The sequence below is a fragment of the Myotis nattereri genome, assembly GCF_964212035.1.
Source record: "Myotis nattereri genome assembly, chromosome: 3".
Classification (NCBI taxonomy): Eukaryota; Metazoa; Chordata; class Mammalia; order Chiroptera; family Vespertilionidae; genus Myotis; species Myotis nattereri.
Window position 1 is genome coordinate 64091427 of NC_138077.1, and position 15773 is coordinate 64107199.

Genomic DNA, 15773 nt, shown 5'->3' on the forward strand with positions numbered 1-15773 from the left:
CTCTGATGACCAGCTGCAGTGAGTGCAAGGAACAGATTTGGACCTGACAGTATTTGCTGGCCATGTGTAGAAAGTCATTAACACAAAAATTGCTTACATTTTCTTTTCAAACTGTACTTCACAGCCCAGAGTAATTCCATTTAGAGGGGGAGATAGAAACAGAGTAGAGGGAGCTCTGGGCCTCTCTAATCATCTCCATTTTCCCCTGCCATTCTCAACCAGATCAGCTTTCTTTTGGAAATTAGTATATATAACAGGGTGGGCAAAGGTAGGTTAAATTACTAGCCATCATTACCTAGAAGATAAACCATAAGTAAGGATACAAAATAATAGCAACAATAATGATAAGCTAAGTAATACTGTAATTAATAAATAATAATACAAGAATAAACTTTCACATAGTCACAACCGTAAACCTACTCTTGCCCATCCCTGTTCATATATTTGAAAGTCACTTTTTGAATAAATGTACCCAGGTTGAGAATTATAAAAACTTTTTATCCCACCCTCTCTGAATTCACTGTTTCTTGATGCTCCTCCTAGAATCAAAAGCATCATTCTTGCTGAAAGTAATTAGGATAAAAGAGTCAGCCCTTCCTCTACATTAGAGGTTTAAAAAGTCAGCCATGCTCACAATTCAATCCAACCCTGAATTCATCTCTGAAAAAATGAAAAAGCCTCCTTGAAAAGATGCAGCTCAGATCACACTTTTAAGTACAATATATTCATCCCTTTAGGGGAAATTATTTTCCTAATTGAATAGCAGGTACAATTCCAAATTTTACCCTTTTCTTTAACTTTTAATAAATGTCCAATGCATAATAGAAATCACTCCACATGTTAAAACTAGTTCTCAAGGTTTCACATGCATATGTCTATAAGTGAATGCGTGTAATAGATAGATAGTTTTGTACTTCCATACTGATATATTGTTTAGGAGCTGATAATTACTGTTCCAGTATTTTAGTTACCAAAAGTAAAGTTCATTAGATTATTACACTACATTGATTTGGGGTATGATGAGCTGTCTCCCATTAGCTACTGAGCACAGTTATCTGTGTGTTCATTGACAACTCACTGGTAGTGTGAAATCAGCCATGGGAATATTTATGCCATAAATATTGACAAACACTATAAATCAGGGCTTTTTAAGTTTTAGGGTTTTTTTGTGGATTTTTTTTTTCGGGGGGGAGAGCCAATTTACCAACACACCATTACAGATATCTGATAAAACCATCTATACTAATAAAAGAGTAATACGCTAATTAGACTGGATATCTTCCGGACATCCTTCCAGACAAAGCCATGGTGGCGGGGGCCAAGACAGAGGTGGTTAGGGGCAATCAAGCTGGCAGGGGAGAGTAGTTAGGGGGTGATCAGGCCGGCAGTGGAGGGCAGTTAGGGGGTGATCAGGCTGGCAGGGGAGATCAGTTAGGGGGTGATCAGGCTGGCAGGGTAGCAGTTAGGGGCATAGGGCCGGCAGGCAGAGGTGGTTAGGAGTGATCAGATAGGCAGGCAGGCGAGCAATTAGGAGCCAGTGGTCCTGGATTGAGAGAGGGATGTCTGACTGCCAGTTTAGGCCCTATCCTTGTGGGATCGGGCCTAAAATGGCAGTCAGACATCCCCTGAAGGGTTGGACATTCCCTGAGAGGTCCCAGATTGGAGAGGGTGCAGGCCAGGCTGAGGGACCCCCTCACCCCCTGTGCACAAATTTCGTGCACAGGGCTTCTAGTCAATCATAATGGTTTATTTTTTTTTTATATTGTAACATATATCCATGTTCAATCATCATGCACCTCAGTGCAGATGGCCAGACAATTACTAAAATGAGTACAGGGAGAGACTAGGGGAGAGAAATATTATTCTATACTACCTAAAATACGATAAATGTTCATCCTAACTCATATTTCAAGCTAACCCTGGGATAGAAACTCCTGATGTGATAAACATGCAACCAGAGTCACAGCCTAAACTTGAACATGAAAAACAATTTCTTCATTTGTTGATTGCTACTCTTGCAAAAATTTGTTTCATTGGCATATTAGGAAAATAGAGAAGAGTTTCTCCTCATAGAAATTCAAAAGCAATATGTAATTTGACAACTGCACCAACCTTGTATCCAGACCATAATCAATGTCCTACAGATACAGTGGTACATCTTTTATTATTATCATTATTTGTTGTTCCATTTATTTATGCAGTCATTGGTTGATTCTTGTATGTGCCTTGACCAGGGATTGAACCTGCAACTCTGGCACATCAGGATGATGCTCCAACCAACCGAGCTACCAGGCCAAGGCCACAGTGGTTCATCTTAACTGCCTGCTTTTCTGCTGGGGTGAAAAGCATAAATGTTAATTAGAAAGCGGCAGGGTTTTGCTTCATTTTTTACTTTCTGTTTTTTCTTTTTTAAAAAAAAATATTGGCAAGAAAAGGATACTGACTTGTATCTTCCAATGAAAGCCAGTTTTTCCTATCAAGCTATTATAGTTAAATCATCCATATTAAAGAAGAAGGTAAAAGGGAAATGGAAATCTTTCACTGCTGCTCTTCTTTCTAAAAGGATCTGATTATAACACGGGGGAGAATGCTGTAGCCACATTGCTGAACTCTGGCTTTCTTAGCCCTTACATTGGACTGGAGACAGTTTCACAAAGTGGGGCCCTGTCTATCTTTTTATCAAATACATGATAAGTTGCTTCAATTTATAGTTTATATGTGGGGGGAAAACCTGTTCAACCTCCCACCACAATGTCCTCTATGGTCTGTAGTCTGAACGACTCACAAACTGTACACAAATTATGTTTCTACCACTGTGGGAAAGGAGAACAGGCAACAGAAACAGGAAAGCCTATTTTCTGGTCTCTGTCCCAACACCGTTGGTCTGGAAACATATTAACAATTCATCCTATAGTGGGGCACAGCAGGTTCGGGAGACTCTTACAACCTTGTAGGATTACTTAAACATGTCAGATGAGGAAAAAGAGCCAAGGAACCTGGCAGATCCTTCCTTCCCTGGGTGTATCTGTCACACACTGGCAAGAGCCACACACACAGGTCATTCATGGAGCTGGAATGAAATTAATCACCTGCTTTCAGAAGGGAGCAGCTTTGCTTTCCTCTAGTTTTCAATATGTTTCTCAACATAATGCAAAATGCTCACATTGGTCTATGAAGCTCTAAGTGGCTGGAAATCTGGCTACCTCAAGCATGACAAATACCCCTGAGCAACCACAGCACTTTCCAGTGAGCTTCTGTACTCAGCTTCTGAAATAGCAAAAAGGTGGACAGCAGCAAAATTTTCTGTTTGAGCAAGTGTCTGCCTCACCTCATCACTTCAGAATCTGCAATTAAAGGTAAAAGGTGTCATAACATTGGCATTGTTGAGATTCTTTGTCCAGCATTTAACTCAAAGAACTCAAGCGATTTGCCTGTCCAAAGTCTAAAGGCTAGAATCTACTACTCTCTTGGACTTTCTCTACTGTAATAACATTTGTTCATTTTTTCTTAACTCATTTATCAGATATTTACTATCTCCAATTTCCCACTCATTGCTATAGGTGTAAGGATTCAACAATAAACAAAATATAGCATGGAGCTACTTTTTTGACTGAAGGTTAATTTTCAATGGCTGCTGCTGAATTGTGATGAATTGTTATTTGTATGTTAATTTGAATTTTTTTTATTTTAGTAAAAGATATTCCTGTTCATTAGATACATCTTGTCCTTTAAGACTCAGTTCAGGTAACCCCTACACCAAAAATTCTTCCTGTACCATTTTCCATTAATTAGCCTAAGAAAGATTTTAATTTTCAGATACTGTAAATTTCATCATAGATAACTTTAGTCTCAACTTCTAATGCCCCCCATCTCACTGTAGATTTACACACAAAGCTGGCCTGAAATCATCATCAGAATCTGAATAAGAGCCCAAGTCTCTTAATTTTAGGTGATGTTTAGTCTTTTACGCTGAAATTACAGAGCATTTGCATTATAAGCATCCTATAAGATGTTGGGTCTATTAAAAGCATGATACTATTCATTATCCTTATGAAAACAATTTATGGGCAATTCTTTTTAGGAAGCCCAGAAGTAAATTATTTGCTTACAGAGCCAAGTTTCTTTGCTGTCAGATCAATGACTGGCTAAAGCTTTTTTAAAGAAGGAAGGGATTTAAATTTTCTTGATTATATGAATTGGTTTGAGGTTCAACATCTAACTCAGTCATTTTTTTATGGCACAAAATTTATACATGACTAAGAGAGCTGGCAAAACTTACACATCCTTTCAAACCTTCCTCTCCTCCTATGCATGCTGTAAACCATATAATCTTGGGAGGTCTTCAAGGGCTCAGGTCTTGTAGCTTTAAACAGCATCATTGGCTTCCTTCTTGCCTTCCTTTTATGTATGGTTATAGAAAGCTTTTCATTGTTTATTTAATGAAGCCATCATTACCTGAACAAAATAAAAGTGATGACCACTCAATGCTTTTAGTCCATTAGATTGAGTGCTCTGCTTTCTCCCCATGTTTAGCCAAATGGACTGACTGTGTAACACTTGCTACTCTTGGTTCTTTCTCCTCCTCCTTTAGTCCTTGTGGGATTGTGTGTGTGTACATGTGTGTGGAGTGGAGAGAAAAAAAATTTGATGAGTATGCATTAGTATCTGAAACACATTCTGCATTTTAAGAAATATTGTTTGATTTTTCAGTTCTAAATATAGTTTTCTCACTTTAAAAATGGAGGAGTCACTTATACGTCTTCCTGTTTACTTTCTTCTTTATAAGATAACTAGAGGCGCAGTGCACAAAATTCGTGCATGGGGTGGGGGGTGGAAGTGTGTGTCCCTCAGCCCAGTCTGCACCCTCTCCAATCTGGGATCCCTCAAAGGATGTCCAACTCACAATCCAGGAATGCTGGCTCCCAACCACTCGCCTGCCTGCCTGCCTGCCTGCCTGATTGCCTCTAACCGCTTCTGCCTGACAGCCCGATCAACCCCTAGCCACTCCCCTGCCAGCCAGATTGATGCCTAACTGCTCTCCTGCCAGCCCAATCACCCCCAACTGCCCTCCTCTGCGGGCCCGGTCACCCCTAACTGCCCTCCTCTTCTGGCCTGATCGCCCCCAACTGACCTCCCTTTAAGGCCTGGTCCCTCCCAACTGCCCTCCCCTGCTGGCCTGATCACCCACGACTGCCCTCCCCTGCCAGCCATCTTGTGGTGGCCATCTTTGACCACATGGGGACGGCCATCTTGTGTGTTGGAGTGTTGGTCAATTTGCAGATTACTCTTTCATTAGATAGGATAGTAGTTATTTAATATGAGCTTTGAAAGAAATGGATCAAAGGCCCCATGAAATGATTTCTTGACTCTAAAATACATCTCCTCTAAGCTTTTGTCTCCTCAGCATTTCTTAATTTAGACAGTGATTGCTCTTAATCTGCCCTACTAAGTTCATGATATCATTTTAGTTATAAATATAAAGGTGTCAGGGTCCTTTGCAAATGTACTTGCAAAGAAGGGAGGAGGGATATGAAAAAGAATTTTACAAGATAATAATTCCTTTAAGCCAAATTTAGGGTAGGTATCACCTCAAATACATGAAATTACTTTCAACAGATTGATATCTAAAAATTTCAATTTTTAGTTATCCCAACATATTTAATAGAGTCAATAGTACTCTTCTGAAGAACCATGAATTTCCACTGATCTCTACAGCTTGCTTAGGCCTAACAAAAGAGTACCTGAAGGATTTCCAGACTAACAACCCATGACTCAGAACTTGTTTAATAGTCTCAATCATTTTGGGGTGATGGGGCTTTGAGGGCATTATGACCAGGAACTATGTTTAGATACTGCAAATGTGAGTCTTTAGTATCCAATTTATATATGAGGGAATGTTCTCAGAACACATGTTGGGGTTCTTAGACAACTCTTGTCTTTACTTCTTCCAGAATAGTACTTGTGGTTTCATAATTCAATGACTGCCTCTGTACTCAGGTTGTCAAGGTTTAGCTCCTGGTTCAGCTACTTGCTAGCTATTGACAATGATTAGAAGCCACCATCTCTCTAAACCTCAGATCCCTCATCTGTGAAAAGTGATGGGGAAATTATAGTACTTATACCATAGAGTGGTTATGATGATTAAACGTGATAATCCCCACGTAGCACTTAGCACAGGGCCTGCCACTTAATAAATGCTCATTAAGGACCACCAATTATAGAAACATTGTATTTCAACCTTGAAAAAAACTTTAAAATAAAACTATTCTAGTCCCTCTTCTTGAAGATGAGACAACTGAGGACCAGACAGAAGCAGTGACTTACCTAAGATCCCACAGCTGGGTGGAAATATCAAGGTCTCCTTATTCTAGTCCAAGGTTTCTTTCCTCTGCATTATCTTACTGTGCATGCAGGACAGAGAATGCCTGAGGAAAGACCTGACTTATACCTCCCAACAATAATAAAAAATATCACAACTGATAAGATAAACTTCAAGAATTGAGATGAAAACACAACACCTTAAAAGAGAGGTAAAGAACTGCAGGGCTGAAGTTAAGGAGAAGGTTTGGAGGTCTACCAACTTGACCCTTGTTTTGTTTGACTGCGCTTGTGGGCACAATACCCATTTCATTTGCCCGTATTCTCAGAATGTAAAAATAGAAAGGAAAATATTATCAAAGGCACTGAATTATTGTCAAGAAAAGCCAATAAAAATGATTACTCTAGCAATATAACAGTGTGCCATAAAAGCCTAATAATCAACAGTATTTAAGCTCCATGCCACTGAGCATCTGACAGAGTGCCCATGTTTTATAGACAGCATTTATGGACTTTTCACAATCCAAATTTTTGCTCTTTATGAGTGGCTTATAAATTTGGGAAGTGGTTAAAACCACATTTCAAATCAAAACCGCCTATGAGGCACCCTGCCAAAGAAGTGTAAATATCTTTGGGAAAGCTAATATCTAACACAGAGCTCGGTAGAAGATGATCTAGCTTTTGGAGAGATAAAAAAATTATCATTGGTTACCTTGGCCTTAGAAAAACATTATTCTGGGGAACATAAAGAATTTCCCCAAATACAGAAATATGGGCTGAATATTTCACTTTCTTACAAATAATTGTCATTCCAGAAACTATACATTTGGCATTCATTCTTTTGGCTATTAATTTAGCTATAGAGACACACATTATGTAGAAATTTGTATAGCATGTATCAAACTGCAAGAAGCACCATCTCATTCCTATTATGTCCCACAGTGCCTTGGCATAAAGAAGCACTCCATACCTATTTGCAGGATGTAATTGAGTTGAAATTATTATTGTAAACATTTTCAACATCACTCCTTGAACTTTATCCCAACCCCACTACCAAATGAGAACTCTTAAGATCAGCCCTATCTTACTTATCTTTATGACCCCGGAGCCCTAGCACAGTAAAAAGTTAATATACATGGGAGAAAAAAAGGAAGGAAGAAGGGGAGAGAGAAAGAGAAGGATGAAGGGAAGGAGGAAGGAAGCAAACAAGGAAGGAAAAAGAGAGGTAGGAACACACTAAGTTAATTTTTCTATTCAGATAATGGCAAATACCATCATTATTAATGATCCCAATTAGAAAGAGGTAATAAAAAAAAGAAAGGGGTAAAGAGATCATGAAAATAAAATACAACCAAGATCAACACAGAAAATCTAGGATAACTTGGGTTATACTTCCTACCAATATCAGTCAAGTACCCCCTGGTAGCCACCCAGTCAGCATCTCTGATTTCTGGCCACTGAGCTGTGTTATCTTGGTAATACTATGGCACTGAATATGCCACAGCAGAAATTTTAGAATTTTCTACTGGAGAAAGTCAATAGGTTACCACGGGTAGAAGAAACATAACAGAATTCCTTCGCTGAGAGCCCAATGGGCACACTGTGCTGTTCAGGAGATACCAATGACATAATCACTGAAGGCGGCTTGCTGGTTATCTCCTCATGCTGCAGGAGGGCAGTGTCCCAGAGGAGCCTTGAACACTCCTCCTCCTACTAAGGAATAATCATCAGGAACACACTGAAACCTTATGGTCATAAGCATGTTGAGAAATGGGCAGGCAGAGTGCCAAAGCAAAGAGAGGGAGATATAGTTGAAGGATTAAAAGAAACCCAACTCCAAAGGTCCTAATGTAAATGGCATCCACCTGTAACAAGCCCATAAATAATTTTTAAAGGGGGTAAAATAAACTACATATTTATAATTTATAAAGCATTTCTTTATATATTAAAGCAGTGATCAGATTTGGTGTAAAAGTTTTGATCAAATTATTGTCTTGAATTCTCTCTTTTGACTTGTTTTGCCCCAACCCCATTCACTTTCTCAGATTATCTCTCTACACCCCTCCAGGCAACCCAAAGTAGGCATCCATTTCCAAACAGGAGAGGCCAATTGGAAATATTGTTATTTTAACCTGGAATGGAAAACAATCCAATGGAAGATAGAAGAAAATGATGTGCAGGGCCCCTGGGAATTTGGGTTCGAGATGCTGTGATAGATCTCCTTGTCACCTCCAGTTTCTGTGACTCCATGAAACTCAGCACATCTGGGCAATTTGTGCTTGTCACATACAGCAGGCAAGACTAATAGATACACCAGTCCAAAAAAAACTACAGGCAGCATTTCAGGATCCAACCCAGAGGACACTACTTAGCTGCAGCTCCGAAACAATAATAAATTTGCCTTTTAATTACCCTCAAGTTGAACTTTACCTACACCTTCAATTACTTTTCAATGCACATAATAAAATCAGACCAACTGAGATATTCTTCAGCCAGAACTTATAAAATTTAGGGCAGAAGATGATTTCTATTTGCTTTTTACTGACCAGACATACTTTTAATCAAATATACGTGTAGATTAAGCAAGGTTGCAGGAAGATTATATGAATGAGTGAACAAATGATCTATAATTTAAGTCTAGTCCCTTCTCATTTATTCAATATCTGACATTTATTGAGCATGCACTACATAAAATACTTTACTAATTCATTTGGATTATCATAACTTGAAAAAAATAATACATGTAAATGTTCTTAAGATATATTATATTTTAGACTTTTCATTGATCCAAGCAGTCATTCTATTAATTCACATCATGATCATATACCTAAAAATCACATCATGTCTTTCTGTCTATGCTCACAATTTTAGAAATCCCTGTTTAAAAATATGGTCTGAGATATGTCAAATATTTTCTATGTTTTAAAAGCATGATTAATTTCTAAAATGTTTGAAAATACGTAATAAGTAGTCTGTCATATGCAAAATGATTTCCAGCCATCATAACTGAGGCTAAAGTCTTCAACTTAAAGAAAAGTAGTTAACAGTGGTTTGTTTTTCTGCGTAAACTAAAACCAACACCATATTCTTTACCACATGCCTTTCCTTGTCCAGGAAAAAAGAAAATCCTCTTCTTCTTAACCCCAAAGTCTGGCCCCTGGGGCAGGTATGTATTTAGAATAAATATTTAAAATGAATCACTGATAGAAAGAGGCATGCGATATAATAACAATGATAATATAATCTGGCTTCTTCCAGAATTTTGGGGCAAGATAAAAGAGGCAGAACTGAAAATATTTGACTAATCATCTGCCATCTTCCAGGATCTAATTTGGAGGGATGGGAATAAAGGCAATAATTTCCAATAATTACTTTTTCAATCTAACGGGCAGATGCCAAACATTTCCCAGAGCATTCTCATGGAGCAGTGTGGGCACAGTGTGGGCCAGTCCAAGTTTGGGTCCTTAGACACATCATGGGTTCAGTCCATGAAGTTCTAAAGGAATAAACCCAATTTTTTAAACTGGTACAGAAACAACTTAACCTGTAAGGTCCTTGGGGCTGAAAGGTGTTAATGGGTCATACTTGGCTGAAGAAAGACCATGGAGGCTGTTGGCTTCCTTCAGCACTGTGGGTGGGCGGGGTGAGGGACAGGTCTTAGTCCCCAGGGGTGAAGGTCTGCTAAATTTATCTTGTTTTGGAAATGCTCTATTTCCATTCCGCACAGTCTCTTTGGCAATAACGGTGAAAACACTCCAATATTCAAGTAAGAGCTTCAAACCAAAGCAAATCCAGAACCTGTTTGTAATCACAGTCAAGCCTCAATTATTTATGCATATGGCAGAAAGTAGCATCTTCTATAATAAAATGATAATTGATGTTTAACTTCACAACATGTTCTATATTGGGGTTTTTTTTCTTTTGTTTTTGGCAACATTAATAGACTTACTTTCCTAATTAGTTTGACCCCGATTACTGTTATAATTAGCATTCTCCGAGCATACACACACTATTCATCAATTGATGGTGGGGAGAATGCCCAGTCACATATTGTGGGATAAGGGAAAGGTGGTCTGAGATTATGTTTTTGCTGCCGGCAATTCAGAAACTAGATCATCTGAATCAATAAGGAGTTGGCTGTTCTCATACCAGGCACTTCTTAAAGCCAAATAATCACATTAGTTAATTCCTGTCCATAAAAAATACGTGGCCTCAGTAATTACTTATTAAACTAAGTCTATCTTGCACATAGAATATATATTTTTTTAAACTAAGATTACCTAGCTTTCCTGTTTATGCCAATCCTATTAATAAGGTAATTGCCACATCTTCCTAGTCCTGGCTGCTACCTGCCAGAGTTCTCCTTCAGACTTGGAGATATTTGGGAATATAAGTGGCCAGAGTTAGTTCTTAGTCCCGCCTCTTTGGGGACTTAAGCATAGCTTTCCTTAATTTTTTGAAAACACCTTCTAGAGACATTCCCCTCTCCCTTGATGGCCCAGGTGGCCTGGCTTTCCGAAAGGCCCCGGTGGCTACCCACCCGTGGCCTCTGACCCTCCCAGTAGCTCACCTATCTTGTCCTCGGCTTGGCTGCCCTCCGAGGCCTCCGTGGGAGGCTGGGTTGTTGCCTTGGTGGCAGCATCCTCTGCAGCAGGGGTGGTGGCAGCAGCAGCAGTGACAGCAGCAGGCACATCGGCTTGTTTAGGCTCCTCCTTGGCTGGGGCGTCTTCCGCCTTGGAGGACGGCGAGTTGTCAGTGGAAGCTTTAGCGGCACTTTCTGTCTCAGCAGAGCCGGCCTTCTCCTCTGAGGGGGCTGGAGCCTGGGGGGCTGCCTGCTCTGCTGCAGCATCAGAGGCGCCCTCCCCCTTCTTCTCCTCGGAGGGAGCTTCTCCTGCTTTACCGGCCTCCTCAGGCTTGGGGCCAGTGGCCGGGGCCGCTTCAGTGGTAGTGGGACCTTCTCCCTCCTTCTTCTCAGCGCCATCAGCAACAGCGGCGTCATCCTTCTTCTCATTCATTTCGGCCTCAGCAGCTTGAGCATCGCCCTTCTTCTCTCCTTTGAGCTTTTTCCTTGTTATGTGTCCACGGAAGCTAGCCTGAATTTTGGTCGCGGCCTTATGAGCTTTATCTTCTGGTTTGATGCCATCTTGTTCGATCTTTTGGTCCTCATCATTTTTTTCAACCTTTTAGGAGAAAAGGGTGGGGAAAGGGAGAGATGAATTGATGCTTTTTCCCTTCAGATCATAGCATTTAACAAATATTTATTGAACGATTTGTACTGTGCCAAGCACAGACATCAACAATACTGTGGAAATTCAAACTAAGCCTCCTCTCTCTTCATGGTGGAGAATTGAGTAGAAAACACATTATTTTATGGGAAAACACATCCTTTTGGCCTTGCAGAACCACTGGCATGGATTTATATGTGCTTCCTTCCCCAGCTCCCTGTCTCTGCATTGCCAAACTTCAACCAGCCATTCCATGGATGTACCTTGGCTACTCAGATCACATCCACTCTAGGTTTTAATCAAAGCGCTCTGACAGATATTTCTTTTTCAGAGTTGCTGAGAGGAACTCTGTGCAAAACTTCACATTTAAAAATATTATGGAAAACTCTGTGTGTATTGTCCACCCGCCTCCCCAGGATTTCAAGTCTGGTCAAGAAATCAATAGATTCAGGGCAAACAGTATGGTAGAGGTTTAGACAACAAATTCTATCAGGGTTTTGTACAACTGCAAAGGAGTTCAGGGCTTTGGGGCTTTTGCTTAAAATGTTATAATTCAGAATGCTGGTCACACAATGATGTCTACTTTCCCCTGTGTGTGGTCCAACATTAGTAGTCAACACACCAGATCTCCACAATTTGAAGACAGAAAGTGGCCGTTATTCTTGTTTTTTTAAAAAAAATGAGAATGAAAAACACCGTTTCCACTTTTGAAAAAGTGGTATATATTCACCAAATCACAATTTCTTATTCCCAAAGCAATTTAAACCTAAAATTAGTTTTATGTTATTACTGATAGAACCATTCTAGTACTAAAAGCAAGAGACTAAAATACACATTTTTTATCATTTGATACAACATTTACAGCATAGTATGCTGCATATAACTTTTTTCCACAAGGAAATTAAATCAGAGGATAGGCATAGAAGGTATATTCATGGAAAGAAATACACAGTATGGGCAAGTACCCAAATTCCATATAGCTCCATTGCTCACCATGGTGCCCCAATGTGGTTGCTTATAGTCTCCGTGCATTCCTTCCTTTAACTCTGGAGCACTGGGAAAATACAACAGTGAACAATGCAGCAACTTTCCTTAAAAAAAACAATAATAGCTCTAGCTGGTTTGTCTCAGTGGATTAAGTGGACGAACAGGTCTCAGGTTTGATTCTGGTCAAGGGCAAATGCCTGGGTTGCGGGCTCAATCCCCAGTGGGAGAGCATGTAGGAGGCAGCTGATCAGTGATTCTCTCTCATCATTGATGTTTCTATCTCTCTCTCCCTTCCTCTCTGAAATCAATAAAGATACATTTAAAATAATAATAGTAAAAGAGTGCTGCCCTAGCCAGTTCTGCTCAGTTGTTAGAGCACTGGCCTATAGACTGAAGGGTCTCAGATTTGATTCTGGTCAAGGACATGTACCTCAGTTGCAGGCTCAATTCCCAGCCTGGTTGGGGTAGGTGCGGGAGGCAACAAAATGATGTCTTTCTCATATTCATGTTTCTCTCTTTCTCTCTCTCTCTCTCTCCCCTTCTGTTCATTTTCTCTAAAGATCAATGGAAAAAATATCCTTGGGTGTGGATTAACAACAACAAAAAGAGTGCTTATTATGTACTGAGTCATGTGGTTGGCTTCAATCTTGACTTTGGCCTGACCGTGGCCTTTGCTCTAGTTTAGGAGTAAGCTACAGCAGGCCAACACAGTGGTATGTTTTCCACCTGTCATACCAGCTCTGCCCCAGTGACCTAGAACCAGCTAATCAGGTTGTAGGCCTGTCTGACATAATTTGGACAAACATATGAGCCTGTTGTTAGGTAAGTTCATCAATGTGCAGTGGATATACAAAAGTATTTTTGAAAAGCAATATATGACAGTAAAAGCAGGACTGACAATTTTTTCAGTAAAATCCAAGAAAACTACTTCTTCCTCAGATAACTGTGTGTATATCCACACAAAGAAAGAAGGACTAAATGAAAAGCACTTTGTACAGGCCTGGCCTGCTCCCTCCTCCAGGGACCATGATGCTGCACTGCTCAGTTCTCTGATGCACTACTGCCTTTCCACTCTCCTGCTGCTCCTGAAGACTCCTACTGGGACACACGGCACAATCTGGGGCACGGGAGCAGCTGTCCCTGCCAGGCGCTCTCTGCTCAGAGATGGAAGCATAACCCTGTTAAATTAACAGTTGTGAATGGAGCATGGAGCCGAGATGCTGTTAATTTATTTTACTCTATCTTGAGTTTTCTGAATGAGGCACCATCATATATGACAGGACATCTGCACTTGGGCATTGATGCCAAGTGATTCTTTAATACAAAAGCTGCTCCTTGGGAAGTAGACAAACCAATTATCTCAGAGAGGGCAGGTGTGCAGAAAAGACCCTCTAGTGATTCAAGAAAGCTATAATTTTAGAGCCCTCCCCCTTTTTTTTAGAACATAAATCGAAGGAGATGAAATTCTTGAAAAGCTGGAAAGCAATAAAATAAGGAAGCTGGGAATCTGCATGATATAAAGAAAGAAACTTTACATGGATAAAGGAAGAGCTCTACTCAATCCTTCTGTTCCCACCTCAATTTTTCTGATCATCTGCCACTTTGCCTTTCCAAATGATTAGTGTTTAAGCTTTTATACACAGCCTCCATGTTGAAATTATTATTTAGAAAGGCACAGAGTAGACTTGGGTGCCAAGATTGTGGGACCAGTTTCACCTGAACAATCCAGGAGTCTAAGAAACACAAGAAATAAGGGGTAGGCAGGAATGAAGAGAATTATGAAAGATTGAGTTAGAAGTGAGAGGTGAAGATTATTCTGTAAAAGGTAGGTGTCCAGATGGGTTGATACACCCAAAGAGGTGCTCAAAGTCCTCCATGGGCATGTAGCTCTAACTGGAGGAACAGGCGGGACCATTTGATGTCATTAGAGATTTAGGGAAACTGGATTTTAGAGATTGGTTGGAAAAAGACAACTATCACAAATATTTTAGATAGAGGGAGACAGGGATAGAAAGAGAAGGGGGAAGGAAGGGAAGAGAAGGAAAGGAAAAACAAAAGAGGAGAGGAGAGAGGACAGAAGGACGAGGGAAATGGAGGGAATAAATCAGCCTATGAGATCAGACTTAAGTGATTGAACAGAGGCATCAAGAAACAAAAATATTTTAAATAAAAACTCAGTCATAAGCTAGACAGTGCCAGATTGTGTGTGTGTGTCTTTTTAAAAAATATGTAATTGATTCTATTAATATAGCTTCAACTAGAGGTTATTTTCTTGTTTAATTCTTTTCACAGTACTAGAAGTAGTTGGACTGAGAGCGTATTTTGTAGAGAGATGAAGGAAGAAGAGAACCTTCCCTAAAGCTAGCTGTGGGGACAACCCCAAGATGTCAGGCCAAATTGACTTTTCTCAAAAAGAAACAGAAACCCTGGCAGGTGTGGCTCAGTTGCCCTGTGCACCAAAATGTTGCTGGTTTGATTCCTGGTCAGGGCCCATGCCAGGTTGTGGGCACATGCCTGTAGGGGGCGTGCAGGAGGCAGCTGATAGATGTTTCACTCTCATATTGACGTTTCCCTCTCTCTCTTCTTCCTTCTTCTCTCTCTAAAAAAATCAATAAAAACATATTTTTAGCAAAAGAAACAGAAGACTGTATCTAAGACAAAGGGCTTTTGAGCCCAGGGAAACCAGACATCAGTCAGTACATTTAGCGTAGCCCTTTCAGTTTCTAAAAACAAACAAACAGCCATCCTGGTCCTGAAAAGTTACCTGCCTCAATTCAAAGTGAGTGAGTGGCTCAACTGGTATTTGAACTCAGGTCCTCTCCTCTCCCATCCAACCCAAGTCCAATTTTATTGCTTCAGTGACCTGGAATAGCTTGGTCTTTCTGGTAGCAGACAATCCATAAAGCACCCTTGTAAAATTCTCATTTATCTACTTATTTAACAATACTGAGTGCCTGTACAAGGCACTATAGACACTCTACTGAGATGAATAGAGTATCTACCACACAGGACACAGGATTCTTTTTTAAATGTTATTTGTTAAAATAAGTCCATAGTGCTTTAACGATCAATAATTTACCAGGAATTCACAGCAGACACCTGATTTTCTAACCATTTTGTGGAGTAAGGCATCTAATCAAATAAAAGAGAAACATGCAAATTGACCTAACCTTTGCTACACGCAAGCCACGCCCACCAGCAAATCAGAGTGCAAATTAACCCAACCAAGATGGCGGCCGGCAG

At 40.1% G+C, this 15773-nt stretch overlaps 1 protein-coding gene across 1 annotated transcript in view; it reads right to left on the reverse strand.

The window, feature by feature from the left end:
• GAP43 (growth associated protein 43) overlaps positions 1 to 15773 on the reverse strand; it is a 101543-nt gene that overhangs the window by 29580 nt on the left and 56190 nt on the right. Inside the window, exon 2 of the mRNA XM_081087099.1 lies at positions 10889 to 11498. Coding sequence (XP_080943225.1) covers positions 10889 to 11498 — 610 coding nt within the window. The remainder of the gene's footprint in view (positions 1 to 10888; positions 11499 to 15773) is intronic.